This window comes from Clarias gariepinus, chromosome 1 (genome assembly GCF_024256425.1).
Source record: "Clarias gariepinus isolate MV-2021 ecotype Netherlands chromosome 1, CGAR_prim_01v2, whole genome shotgun sequence".
Lineage (NCBI taxonomy): Eukaryota > Metazoa > Chordata > Actinopteri > Siluriformes > Clariidae > Clarias > Clarias gariepinus.
Window position 1 is genome coordinate 9,328,056 of NC_071100.1, and position 14,959 is coordinate 9,343,014.

General features: G+C 42.1%; 1 protein-coding gene across 1 annotated transcript; it reads right to left on the reverse strand.

Annotated features, from left to right (window-relative positions):
* Positions 1–5,159: 5,159 nt before the first annotated feature.
* LOC128515051 (Fc receptor-like protein 5) lies at positions 5,160–14,643 on the reverse strand. Its single transcript, XM_053489102.1, has 6 exons — positions 14,592–14,643; positions 13,302–13,619; positions 12,749–13,024; positions 11,321–11,638; positions 10,776–11,057; positions 5,160–5,452 (listed from the first exon to the last, which is right to left on the reverse strand). Exons 1-6 carry the CDS (start codon positions 14,641–14,643, stop codon positions 5,160–5,162), a joined length of 1,539 nt encoding a protein of 512 aa, XP_053345077.1.
* Positions 14,644–14,959: the final 316 nt, after the last annotated feature.

Consider the following 14,959-nt stretch of genomic DNA (forward strand, 5'->3'; position numbering starts at 1 on the left):
TGTACAATAGTAACTATTTAACATGTAATATAAAGTGGGCAGTAAATATTTTTTACAGACATTTTCTGAAAAGGTCTGAGTTGCAACAGAATAGAATTGGGAGTTAAAATACAAAGTTGAAAAATATTTGGGGCCTCTTTCGTGAATGACCCTGTCATTCATTGAGAACTAATGAATGCTAGGAGCACGGTGTGGGTGTGTTTTAGAACCTAAAATAAAACTGGAATGGTAACAGAGCATCTGGAATTCATGGACCACAATTGATTTTTGTTGTGACACATATTTAAGCAATAACTATTTAATCACTAGTTAACCATATGCCAAATGATGCTTCAAGAAATTAACCTTTTTTTGAACCAATAAGTTGGGAAGCCTTAATGTTTCATGAAGCCTCAATTGGGCATCACTACTTAAAAAGAAAGGTTAATGCTAACACAAGAAAACTAAACATACCAGGAAACAAGAAAGATTTTAATGAAAGCAGATGCAACAAGACCAAGACCCAACTCATCCACAGACATTATATCGACTGATTAATGAAACTAAACAATGGGCAGGTAAATATCATTACATTATGTGAAGAACAGGTGAGACGCAATTGAATCTGTACTTTACTTAAGTAGGTTTATTAGATGATACTTTTTACTTTTGCTCCGCTACATCATACAGAAATTATCTTTACTTTGTTCTTCTGTAACACAGCCTTCTGCGCGAAGCTAGGCAGCCCAGCCATGTTGCCATTCAAAGATGATGCATTACCCCTGTCCGGCAGGTTATTTAAACCCCCAGAAACCAGCACACTATGTGAGAACATTAAATAGCACCAGGTATGAGATCGTTGCTCTAGCATAGGGGAAATAAAAAAAAGTAGTGAAATAAGAAAAAGAGGAGAAAAGAGAAAACTAAAAAGAGAAGTGAGAAGAGAAATAAAAGAGAATGTAAATAAAAGAAAGGTGAAAAGATTAAGAAAAGAAAAATAAATAAAAGAGTCCTGAAAGATGAATTTTATATCTCGGAATTTTGCCACTTGTTGACTATTATGTGCAATTGTGTCATCATTTGCCTTTCCATGGAGACATGGCTAATAATGCAACAGGTGTTTTTTGTACTTTTTCTTTTCCACGTTTTATTTGAGACATGTAATAGGGCAAAATTATAGTTCCTAAAAATATATATAACATATAACAGCTCCCGTAACTTTTCAGCTCTCAATAGAGCTGGATTATGGTCCCAAGGAGGATCACGTCACGGCCCAACTGGGGAAAGACACCGGACATCTGAGAGGACTCCGTCTAAAGCCGCGTCCACGGAGAGAGCTGGGAGGGGCCGGTCCGACCATCACAGAGAGGAAAGTCAGCGTGAGCAGATTGAGGCAGTAGCTGCTGTCCACGCAGGCCCACGCTGCCACTCTGCCCACTTCCCACCGCTCACCAGCCTGTGCCCGCTTGTCAGCAGGGCATTCGCCACCAGACCTGCACGTGCCGATTCATTCCTTCCCTTCCTTTCCATCCTCCCTCCTTTACCCGTTTCCTTCCCTATTTATCCTAAATAAATTACCATTTTTTTCCCGTCAGACCTCACCTTGCGTGCGTGCTTTATGGTGCCGTCTGTGCAACATGGGTCGAACCTGTTACAATGTCATTTGTGTAGAAAATTTTTTTTCTTTTTTTCAGTAATCAGCACCCATGACCTTATACTGTACATACAGTCTTATGCAAAAGTTTAGGCACCCCTTAATAAATAACAGATTTTGGTGATTTTTTAATTAAAAAGATGTTGTTAACATGGTCTTTCTTGAAAATGGAAAGAAAATACAATATTTTCAGCAAACATTGGTCCATAGTTACTTTTTATGTCATGAATTAAACAAAGATAATAAATAAAAACATTATTGTGGCACTGTGCAAAAAATTGGGCACCCTACATAATCATATCTTGCATGCACAGCTCTTTTAAGATCTACCTACAAATTTTTAATCATGTTTAAATCAGGGGACTGTGATGGCCATTCCAAAACATAACATCTAAACATAACATCTTCAGCTTGCATCTCTTGAGGTATTCCATAGTGGATTTTGAGGTATGGATTTTGAGGCAACTTTATTAATAGATGTCACCATGGAGTAGATCTGTTAATGACTTTGTAATGTTAGCAGCAGAGCCTGATAACATACAACACTGCACATTACTATGACTTTATTAGGGACGTAGAGTGTTTTTAGAATCTCACAGTAATTGTGATGGTACAAAGGAGACTTTTAGCTTGTTAGTTTAGATGTTATGTTCTAGGTAACCATAAGTGAATGGCTTTTCCATTATGAACAGTGCAGCATATTTTTTTGTGGCTCTGCCCCTTGCAAGACCTGTTTTGTTACAGTTACTATTATTTTTGGATGGTTACTGGTTAGTGTTACTGTGTTTAGTGGTGTTTGTAAAGTTAAATAAGTGAAATGGTGAAGCTGAAGTCACTCGACAAGGAACAACTGTGACATGATCAGAGTATGTCATCACAGTATGCGTCACCTCACAGTCACTAATGGAGCAAAGGTACAGACTCAACATACAAGCACCATCTGTGACAGAGAATCGCCACCTCACAGTATCTACTATGATGTAACAGTATAGGGTCTGTGTATAAAAACGTGTGTAAGAGACTGCAGTCAGTAACATGTGAGACAGGGAAGCACATCGGCTGCTGGTCATCTCAGGGACACTGATGGTATGATAATACCGCTCTTTACTTGTACGAAGGACTGATCACTTGAATCTTGATTGAGTTACTTGGTATTTAATTAATTCACTATAGTGCTCATGACAAGGAAAAGAGTAACTTACCGTATGCTGTAATTGTTGTTTAAGTTTTAAATGTATTCACAAAAAATGTAATATGATGTTGTGTATTACATGTCCTTTAAAGGATTAATAGAATAGTATGTGTTAGTTAGTTGTGTTAGAAGCTTAGTTGAATAATTTTGTTGGTGTATTTGTTTAAATTTTATTTAATTGTTGTGTTTTAGAAGTAGTGATTTAACTGGTTTTTATCAGGAATAGTGATGTACCCTTTTTTCTGGTTTTCATTTAAGGTTATCGACCTTGCTCTCTCTCCCTCACTCAGTCAAATCTATTTTGAACAATTGTTGTGAAACCTGCAAAGCTGTCAGACACAAGAATTAAAAGTGATTCCAGAGTTGATTCCTGTGTCCCCTGTAGTTGGTTATGGCTTTTTTCGACTTTGAAGTAGAGGCTGATGTGCGAATTCCCAGATAATTCGACAGTGTTGAATTGGATGTAAAATTTTAATAAGGAATGTAAAACTGTGTGGAGCTGCATTACAGCCTTGTTTAGTGTTTTATCTCCTCTACTGTAGCTGATTCAGCTCGCTCAACTGACATTTGGTTGCTGTCTTTAGGTAATACAGTGGAACCTCGGATTACGAGTGTTCCGGAAGATGAGCAAAGATTTTTAATAAATTTTGACTTAAAAAACGAGCGTTGTCGTGGTTTACGAGCTCCGAGTGTCATGTATAACGCGTGCGCTTCTTGTTTTGACACCGAGCGTCACGTCATCACAACTGAGCCAATGGTTTTTCTCTCTCTGGCGCTGCAGGTATTCATCTCTCCTGCTGGGTCTTAGTGCTCGTCTCTTACTGGTATAATCAATCCGTGTGTGTGTGTGTGTGTGTGTGTGTTTCTTTCTCTTGGGAAATTGCACTGCAGAGTGTGTGTGTTATGTGTGTGCGCGCATAATTTGACACCGCCGGTTCACACACACGCTCTCTTTCTCTCTCGCCTTTACTGCGTGTCAGTGTTTGAGTATGTGTCTTGTGTGTGTGTGTGTGTGTGTGTGTTTCTCTTGTGCTGCAGAGTATGTGTGCGCGCATAATTTGACACCGCGCCTGTTTAAACACAAACACACACACACCTCTCTTTCTCGCCTTTACTGTGTGTCAGTGTTTAAGTGTGTGTGTGTGTGTTATGTGTGTGTGTGTGTGTGTGTTTTCCTTATCTTGCGCTGCAGAGTGTGTGTTATGTGTGCGCGCGCGTAATTTGACACCGATGCCAGTTCACTCTCTCTCTCTCTCTCTCTCTCTCTCTCTTGCTTTTAATGTGTTTGTGTGTGTGTGTGTGTGTGTGTGTGTGAGAAACCGAGAGGGGGTGCTTTACTCACACACAACCGGCACGGTGTCAAATTACGCTTGCGCACACACATAACACACACTAAGCAGCGGAGGAGAAAGAAAAACACACACACACACACACACACACACACACACACAGCGCCTGTGCGCACAAATGGAAACACTTATTGGTCTGGATTTATTTGTACTTTTTTTAAGGTAACATGCAGGTTAATTTGTTTTATTTTTACTTTATATTTTCTGTCAATTATTTTTATGTATTTATTTTTTTGAGCTGTGGAATGAATAATTTTTATTTCTATTATTTCTTATGGGAAAATGTGCTTTGATTTACGAGTGTTTTGAAATACAAGCCCACTTCCGGAACGAATTATGCTCGTAATCCGAGGTTTCACTGTATTACCATTGCAGAAGATGGAGAAATTTCAAAACATCTCTGCAAAATAACAGTTAAGTGTCTCTTGTTGAACAGTTCTCCCAGGACAACTCAGAGCTGAATATTCTGAAATGAAACATTCCCTATTCCTTTACTAATAAACAAATTCAAATTGAAATTTTATTTGTCACATACACAGTACGATATGCAGTGAAATGCTTGTCGAAAAACATGTAACATGAAGACTCACCATGCACTGTGATGTTGACAGGATTACTGTTTTCTCCAGATTCAGACTCACACCAGTAAACTCCAGTGTGAGATGTGAAGAGGGAGCTGATATTACATGTAGATCCTGTATCTGATCCCCACCATGAACAAGTTGTCAATCCTGATTCATGTGTGTGTCGTCTCACTGTCCATCCAGTAGAGTCAGTCCGGTCCACACAGGTCATTGTGAGAGAGTGACCAGTAAAGTGTTGAGTTCTGTTGGGATTGATGATCAGAGAGACTGGAGAAGATTCACCTTGAACACACATTATAATTTACATGTGTTATAATAATTATAATTATCATGAATGTGTTTTTATGGCATAACTTACTTACAAAGGTGTTGTCATTTTCCTTACCAGTGATCCATAGCGGCTATGAATTTCTGTGATCTGTCATAACCCGCTGTCCATCTCTCTGTCCTCTGCACCTATAAACGCCTGTGTGATTACGGGCAGCAGGACTGATAGTGTAGGAGCCTCCACATCCTCTCTTGCTGTCTGCGAGAAGTTTTACTTCATATCTGATATCTCCATCACTGTCTCTGTAGGTAACCTCTCTATACCAGCTGAATGTCCAGTCTGTAGAGGAATCTGTAACCTCACAGTTTAGAGTCACTGAGTCTCCTTCAGTCAGCCAGCTCTGTGGAGATACGCTCAGTACGGGCCCTATCCATGTTACACAGGAAATACACATTGTTATAAATCTTTTGGATGCTCCCATTGAGGGGTTGGACCATACAATCCACACAACAGCTTGGCACATGTTTTATGCCGGATTGCCCTTCTGGAAATCTACCACTGAGACATCAATGCTCAGTCACAGGAAATGCACAAATATACTTAAAACTGTACATTTACTTCATACATAAAAAACATCCATACCTCACATATAACACAAAAAGAAAGGAATAGTAAATCAAATACTAAATAGGGGAGAAATTAATAAAGAAAATGTTCATTAAGAGATGTCACCATGGAGTAAATTTGTTAATGGCTTTGTAATGTTAGCAGCAGAGCCTGATAACAGTAATAAATTACCGCATTTATTACACTGCAATTCCGCCTCCCTGTGTCCGTGATTTTCTAGCCCACTAAGGTGAGTTTACATTGGTGGAGAACGCGGGGTGAAAATACGGATCCAGAAGGTGGCTGCACAATGGAACAATACCTGGGACATCTCCTAGAGACCACCCTACATCAACAAACTATATTACAGCAGCTCGCGCATGGGCTGCAAACCGCCACACAAGAGCTTACGCGAATACAGCCTCGCCGGGGACGAGATGTACTCCTCCCGGACCCTAGCAAAGATGCCCAGCATCTACTACCAAAATTAACCCCACACGACGATATCGAAGCATACCTCCAAATCTTCGAACGAATGGCAGAACTGGAGGACTGGCTGAAGCAGGAATGGACCTCCATCCTTGCCCCCCTCCTAGCCAGAGAAGCGCAGAGAGCGTATTTCTCCCTCCAGGCAGAGGACACGGAGGATTACGACCTGTTGAAAACAGAGATACTCGCCCGTGGGTTATCAAACATGCAGGCGGCGCTAGAATTCCACCGCTGGACGAGCCGCAGACTTCCCCCCGTGCACAGTTGGATCGCTTATCTAAGATTGCGACCCGCTGGCTACAGCCGGAATTACTATCGGCACGAGAAGTCGTGAAGCGTGTAGTGATGGATAGAGTGATGCGAGCCTTGCCCAGAGAGGAATGATAAGCCGTGGGCATGCGGGCCCCGGCCTCCCTCCGTGGAATAACAGGAGCCGTGAAGTGTGCATTATCGACCTTGTCCTTGGGTCCAGAAAAAAAAAAGATTCACGGACCGAAGCCCTCCTAGTTACATTCCCCCATATGGACGGGAGACTCCTCCTCCTTTTTTTCCCACACCGGGACTGCCACGAGCAGAGACCCTGCAGGACGAACCAATGCCGACCGAACCGGAACTCAGCAGATCCCTTTCTTCCCGGGGGTTGTGGGCCGACAATAGGCGGTCCGAAGACAGTCTCCCGGCCCCCACTCACTGGGTTCGAGTTGGGGGTGCCCCTCTACTGGCACTGATCGACACGGGAAGTGCAGTCACCTTAGCCCGCCCCTCAATCATCCCGGCAGGAGTGCGGCCGTGCAGGCCCCTCCTGATCACTTGTGTACAGGGTGACCGACGGGAGGTGCCAACGGCCCGTTTTACCGTGGAAGATCGGTGGGGCAAAGATTCAGTGATCATAGGGGTCGTGCCTAACCTGCCCGTTCCTTTCATTCTAGGAAGAGATTGGCCCGGGAAATTACCCAGGGAAAAGGGGAAAAAACACTGGGATGAGACCCTGTCAGAAGAGGGCGACGAGATCGAAACACTCCCTGGCATCCTGGTTAGCGCAAACTGCGGAAGGAGAGGCCAATGCCGAAACAGAAGGTGAAACACCCCCTATATCTGACCCTCTTATACCTCTGTCTCAGCAGATACGGAAAGACGGCAGCTTCGCGCAGCTCCAACATGAAGTGCCTTCGACACTGCTGGAGCCAGGTACGGGAAATCGACGGCATTGCTGAAGGAGAGGAAAATGCGCGGCCGGCATCTTACTTTCTGATAAAGAACGGCTTGTTGTATTACCACGCGGACCGAAGGGGGGAGCCCCAAGACCTCTTAGTATTGCCCCAAGGGAAAGTAGACGCCGTGATGCACCTGGCTCACACTCATCCCCTCAGCGGACATCTGGGAGAGGGAAACACCATTGCCAAGGTAAGGGACAGATTCCACTGGCCGGGGCTGGAGGCAGAAGTAAGGAATTTCTGCCAAAGCTGTCCCGATTGCCAAAAAACATCACCTCAAAAACCGACTCCTGCCCCCCTGATTCCTCTTGCCATCATTGGCGTTCCGTTTAAGAGAATCGGAATAGACCTTATCAGCCCACTTCCAAAATCGCGAAAGGTCACGAATACATCCTAGTCATCGTTGATTATGCCACCAGATACCCAGAGGTGGTCCCGCTCCGAAAAGCGACTACTAAAAACATTGCGAAAGAGATAGTGTTACTTTTCAGCAGAGTGGGCTTACCGAAGGAGTTATTAATAGACCAGGGTACGCCATTCATGTCCCGGCTAATGGCCAATGTATGCCGGCAACTACAGATAAAAAGGTTGCGCACCTCTGTGTATCATCCGCAAACACACAGGCTGGTAGAAAGATTTAATCAGACCCTGGAATGCATGCTCTGGAAAGTGGTGGACGAAACCGGGAGAAACTGGGACCAGCTAATCCCCTATGCTCTATTCGCAGTGCGCGAGACTCCACAAGCCTCCACAGGATTCACGCCATTTGAACTACTGTTTGGAAGACCCGTGGGCTATTACATGTCGCGAAGGAAGTGTAGGAAGATCAACCATCTCCTTTTTGCTCACTAGTGGAATACATAAAGGACCTACAGGAGAAAATCAGAGCGCCTCCCCATAGTGAGCGAACATATGGAGAAAGCCCAAACTAAACAACGCTGCATGTATGACCGGCCTGCGTAGCCTCGCGAATTTCGCCCTGGGGATTGGGTGCTCCTCCTCCTGACACGACCTGCAAAGTCCTCGCGATGGCAGGGACCGTACACGGTCGTCGACCAGGTGGGCCAGGTGACCCTCATGCCGGAAACCAGAGAGAAAACAGCTTTCAGCACAGGACACGGCCACTGGCAGTACCGAGTCCTGCCGTTCGGGCTCCATGGAGCTCCAGCCACCTTCCAGCACCTGATAGACGTGGTATTACGGCGTCATTGCCCCTACGCAGCTGCGTATTTAAATGCTGTGATTATCCATTCTCGCAGCTGGGTGGAACACCTGCACCACCTCTCCGAAATCTTGTGATAAACTGAGGCAAGCGTGCCTGAACGGCGAATGCAAAAAAATGTTTCCTGGGATTAACAGAGGCACAATACCTGGGATATCGGATCGGCTGCGGCCTCTTAAAACCGCAAGAAAATAAAGTCAAGGCAGTGCGTAAGTACCCGCAGCCGACATAGAAAAAACAAGTACGCGCTTTCTTGGGGCTAGCCAGTTACTATAGACGATTTTTACCTAACTTCTCCATTTCAGCACCCCTCTCAAATCTACTAAAAAAGGGACAACTGGAGAAATTGCTATGGACACAGGAGACAGAAACTGAAAGCCAACGTACCAGCTCCCCCATTCTCCGAAATCCTGATTTTGACAAGCCAGTTATACTCAGACCCAGCCTACATCTGCCCCGACTGGACCGACAAACCTCACCGACCGGGCACCAAATCCCCTTCGGGCCTACTATTGACTGTGTGTTTTGCCACGCTGCACCTGATTGAGGATAACAGTAATAAATTACCGCACTTATTGCACCGTAATTCCGCCTCACTGTGTCCGTGATTTCCTAGCCCACTAAGGTGCGTTTATAAAGGGTAAAGGAAGGAAATTTGTTATGCATGATTTTTGTTAGTTAGTTTCATTGTTTTAACATTTAGTTTGATATAAGAGTTTTCTTTGCTAGCTATCTAAAAGTGGACACGTAAAGGAAGTTAATGTGTTGATCTAATATTGTTTTGCTTGTTTGGTAGTTCATTCTTTCCTCAAAACCAAGCAACTGTTGTGTGTGAAGATCAACAGTTTCTTTGAAACACCAAGGATCAACTGTAGGCGTGAATCTGGAGGTCATTGTCTGCTTCAATCAGAAGGAATAAAGCATGGAAACTTATGACCATATATATATATATATATATATATATATATATATATATATATATATATATATATATATATATATATGTGTGTATGCACTATGTGTGCATATGTGTCCTGCACAAGTCGCACTGCACTCAAAGCTCTTTGGCCGGCTCCTGGTACTTTTGCATTCCTGCGCAGAACACACAAGCCGCTCTCGCCGGCTTCCGCATTCCCGCGCTGCTCTCTCTCTCTCTGCACACTCAGCTTCCCGACACAGAGCAGCAAGCGCTCCAGCTACAAACACGTTTATAAAAACCCTGCTGCCAAGCCAGTTTCAAATTTCACATCTATCAATTCGTAACATCATAAATTCCTAGAAGTTGCTCCACTGCACTTGGATCCATCTCGACCTGCTATCCTTAATAAATGTGTATATATATTTTTTTTTTCTTTTTCAACTGCATATTGTGCAAAACCATTAATATTGTACAAATGTCCTATTCGAATTTTTGTTTGTTTGGTGAGAACTCGCAGTTTGGGAGCTCACTGAAAACCTCAGTCTGAAAGACTCTGTTTAAGACCAGAATGGGCTGAAAGGTCACAAACAGGCTTGAACTAGATCTATTTAATAACATTGAGACAATAATCAGCCTTGTACAGTGTTTTACCTGTTCTACTGCAACTGATTCAGCTCATGAGAAAAACTAGACAGAGACATTATGTTACTGCCTTCAGGTAATATTACAATTACAGAACATTCAGAAATTTTAAAACCTTACTGAAATAAACTAGTTACAGTAAGTGTCTCTTGTTGAACAGTTGTCTCATTTAAAAACTCAGAATCAAAAATATTTCATAATGGTAAAGTGCTCGCCCTATCATCCAGAGATCGCGGGGTTCGATCCCCAGGTGATGCTGTAACCTTTCACAGCCGGAGGCCTAGAGAGAGCTGATTGGCTGAGCTCTCTCACAGGGGAGGGATAAGAGTTACTTCGGGCTCCCACTTTAATGACAACTCTACAGCCAATCAGGGGCATCTGTGTGCTCACGCAAGCAATGGTGCGTAAGCAAACAGTTCGGAAAGATGCGGTCGGTCACATCACGTGGGTCGGAGGAAACACGTGATAGTCTGCGGCCCACCTGACTGAGTGGTATTAGAAGCTTAATGTGGGAGCCCCCTAGTGACGAGGAGAAATTGGATACGACTAAAAATCAGGGAGAAAATCGGGGGAAAATCCCCCCCCCAAAAAAAGAATATTCCATAATAAAACATTTAAATTCCCCTTTAACAGTAAACACACTACATGAAGACTCACCATACACTGTGATGTTGACAAGATCACTGTTTTCTCCAGATTCAGACTCACACCAGTAAACTCCAGTGTGGTATTTGGAGAGGGAGCTGATTTCACATGTAGATGTAGATCCTGTAAATGATCCCCACCGTGAACAATCTGACACACTGTTACTGTTTGTGTATCGTCTCACTGTCCATCCAGTAGAGTTACTCTGGTCCTCACAGCTCAGTGTGAGAGAGTCACCAGTAAAGTGTTGAGTTCTGTTGGGATTGATGATCAGAGAGACTGGGGGAGATTTACCTTAAACATAAGTCACAAAACTGTTTATTTATGCAGTAATAAACAGTGCTATGTGAATGAGAATAATCCTCTACTAGTGCTTAGGGCTATTCAACTGCCCTAAACATTCCTCACTCAGGAGGGAGAATATAAAGATTTTTACATGAAACATTAGACACAGATATGATTCTGCATGAATTAAATTAATGCTGTGCAAATGTTTAGATTTTATTTACGCATCTACATTGAACACTCCAACACACAGGTGTTTCATTTTTCCTCACCAGTGATCCATAGTGGCTGTGGAAGACTGTGATCTGTCTGAACCTGCTGTTCATTTCTCTCTGCACTGCACCTATAAACCTCTGTGTGATTACGAGTGGCAGGACTGATAGTGTAGTAGCCTCGAGATCCTCTGCTGCTGTCTGAGAGGAGTTCCACTTTATACCTAATATGTCCATAAATGTCTCTGTAGGGAACATGTCTGTACCAGCTGAATGTCCAGTCTGGAGAGGAGTCTGTAACCTTACAGCTTAGAGTCACTGAGTCTCCTTCAGTCAGCCAGCTCTGTGGAGATACACTCAGTACTGGACGTGGTCTTTCTGTTACACAGGGAAGACACAAATATACCTAAATCTATATATTTGCTTCATACACAACACTCATTCCATACTCAAAGATCAGATAAAAAGCAATACATTTCCGATATAACAGTATCTCCGTTAATGTGTGTGCACACACATTACACACACACACACACACACACACACACACACACACACACACAGCGCCTGCGTGCACAAACAGAAACACTTATCTGTCAGGATTTATTTTTACTTTTTTTTAAAGGTAAAGTGCAGGTTAATTTGCCTTATTTTTACTTTATATTTTAGATACATTTTTTTATGTATTTCTTTTTTGGGCTGTAGAACAAATAATTTGAGTTTCCATTATTTCTTATGGGAGAATTAAATTTGATTTATGAGTCTTTTGGAATACGAACCCACTTCTGGAACAAATTATGGTCGTAATTCAAGGTCTCACTGTATAAGCATTATTAGAGCCATTTGGCAGATGCTCTTATAAATGTTACTTTTATTTAAACATCAATCTATTTCAGGACACTGAGACAATAGTTAGTGTTACTGGGTTTAGTGGGCAGCACATAAAGTAGTGGTTAGCACTGTAGCCTTGGACATCCAGGGGACGGGTTTGATTCCCGGCCAGGCTCGATACCCTTCTCTGTGTGCATGGAGTTGGCATGTTCTCCCCGTGCTTGGTGGGTTTCTCCATAGGTTCTCCGGTTTCCTCCCACAGTCCAAAGACATGTAGGTTAGACTAATTGACATTTCCATAGTGTGTGTGTGTGTGTGTGTGTCTGTGTGTGCCCTGCGATGGATTGGCACTCTGTCCAGGTTGTAGCCCACCTTGTGCATGAAGGCTCCCCTGTGACCCTAAATATGAGGATTATGTGTTATAGATAGTGAGTGAGTGAGGGTTTAGTGGTGTTGAATTGGATGAAAATTCTTCAGATAAGGATGTATAGCTCATGAGAGACACTCAACTGACATTCCGCTGCTGGCTTCTGATAATATTACAGTTAAAGAACATGTTAAAAAAATTTCTGAGATGTACCAGTTAAGGGTCACTTATTGAACAGTTCCCTAAGTAAAAACCCCTGAGTCTTTAATATTATCTCACTCATGACTCACCATGAACTGTGATGTTGACAGGATTACTAGTTTCTCCAGATTCAGACTCACACCAGTAAACTCCAGTGTGTGATGTGTATAGGGAGCTGATTTTACATGTAGATCCGGTAAATGATCCCCACCGTGAACAATATGACACTCCCTCACTCTGTCTGTATCGTCTCACTGTCCGTCCAGTAGAGTTACTCCGGTCCTCACAGCTGAGTGAGAGAATGTGTTTAGTAAAGTGTTGAGTTCTGTTGGGATTGATGATCAGAGAGACTGGAGAAGATTCACCTTGAACATAAAACATCACACATATTATAACTTTATTTAGGGAATAATTTACTCTGAACACATTCAAACCCCATTTAATTAAACAGTGTTGTACGAAAGAGAATAATCTTCTACCAGTGCTTAGGGCTATTCAACTGCCTTAAACATTCCTCACTCAGGAGGCTGAATATAAAGAGTTTTACATGAAACATTAAATCAATGCTGTGCAAATGTTTAGATTTTATTTACGCATCTACATTGAACACTCCAGCACACGGGTGTTGTCATTTTTCCTCACCAGTGATCCATAGTGGCTGTGGACGACTGCGATCTGTCTGAACCTGCTGTCTGTCTCTCTCTCCCCTGCACATATAAACTCCTGTGTGATTACGAGTGACAGGACTGATAGTGTAGGAGCCTCGAGATCCTCTGCTGCTGTCTGAGAGGAGTTCCTCTTTATACCCGATATCTCCATAACTGTTTTTGTAGGTAAAATGTCTGTACCAGCTGAATGTCCAGTCTGTAGAGGAGTCTGTAACCTCACAGCTTAGAGTCACTGAGTCTCCTTCAGTCACCCAGCTCTGTGGAGATACACTCAGTACTGGGTGTGGTCTTTCTGTTACACAGGAAATAATAAAAAATACACTTAATTCTATACATTAACTTCATACACAAAGTCCATACACTAAAAAGTGAGGAATAGTCAATAATAGTACTAAATGAGGATAAAAAAGGATTTGAATAAGGCATTAGACTTTCATTTGTTCTCCTTGACCTCATTAATGTGTGGTTTATTTTTGCTGAATTACTCAGATCACCTGTATGCACTGGTCTGTGTGTCACACATGAGAAATCTCCCTGATAAACACACATCTGTTTTACATTTGACGTCTCATCTTCTACTGATATCAAATTATTTTCATTGAATTATATATTATAATCCTTATTTTAGACTTATAGAAGAAGAATGAACAGTTATGTTATACTGTATATTTATTAAGATTCCTCACATTATTTCAATTGAGTTTTATTTTAAATGAGATGCTAAGAACAGTTTTCTCAGGTCTGAAAGTTATAAGTGTAAAGACACTCATACTCATACAAGCTAATACAAGTTCCTTTAAACACACTTAGCACTACTTTACTTTATAATATGCAGATAGAAAAGAGCAAAGAAAATTAGGGTTTGGGTGGAAATTAAACCTGCCCCTTACACATGGCAGGTGAGAAACCTACTGAGCCACCAATACCCCAATAATACAGTGTAGTACGGATATATCAAAATTATAATTAAATACTGTAATTGCAATGAAATATTTGTATTTGTGTTTACATTTCCTAAATGAAATGTGTAGTTTTACCCTGATACATTTGCCCCAAGCATCTTCATTATTTATTGCAGTTTCAGTTAGTGATATACAGTGGAACCTCGAATTATGAGCATAATTTATTACGGAAGTGAACGAAACACTCAAACCGCGTTACTCGCAATCCGAGGTTTCACTGTAATGCCTGTTTTCTGCTAAGCACCAAGCTCAGAAGGTCTGTCATTATTATAGTACAATCAATGAGGACTGATGATAAGTACCTGCTGCAGGCTCTGGTGCTGACGTTACCACTCCATTAAGAGATGTGACCATGAAGTTGTTCTGTTAACGGCTTTGTAATGTTAGCAGCAGAGCCTGATAACATACAACACTGCACATTACTATGCCTTAATCAGGCATGTGATGTGTTTTAAGAATCTCACAGTAATTGTGACGAAACAACTGACACATGCTTTTGGTATGTAGTTTGTTTTTTATACTTAGTCATAATTGATGAAAGACTTTTTTTTTTGTTGGTTACCTAGAAGTGGACATGTAAAGGAAGAATATCTGTTGGTCTGATGTTGTTTGTTTAAATATTTTCTTTCTTTCTTTCTTTCTTTCTTTCTTTCTTTCTTTCTTTCTTTCT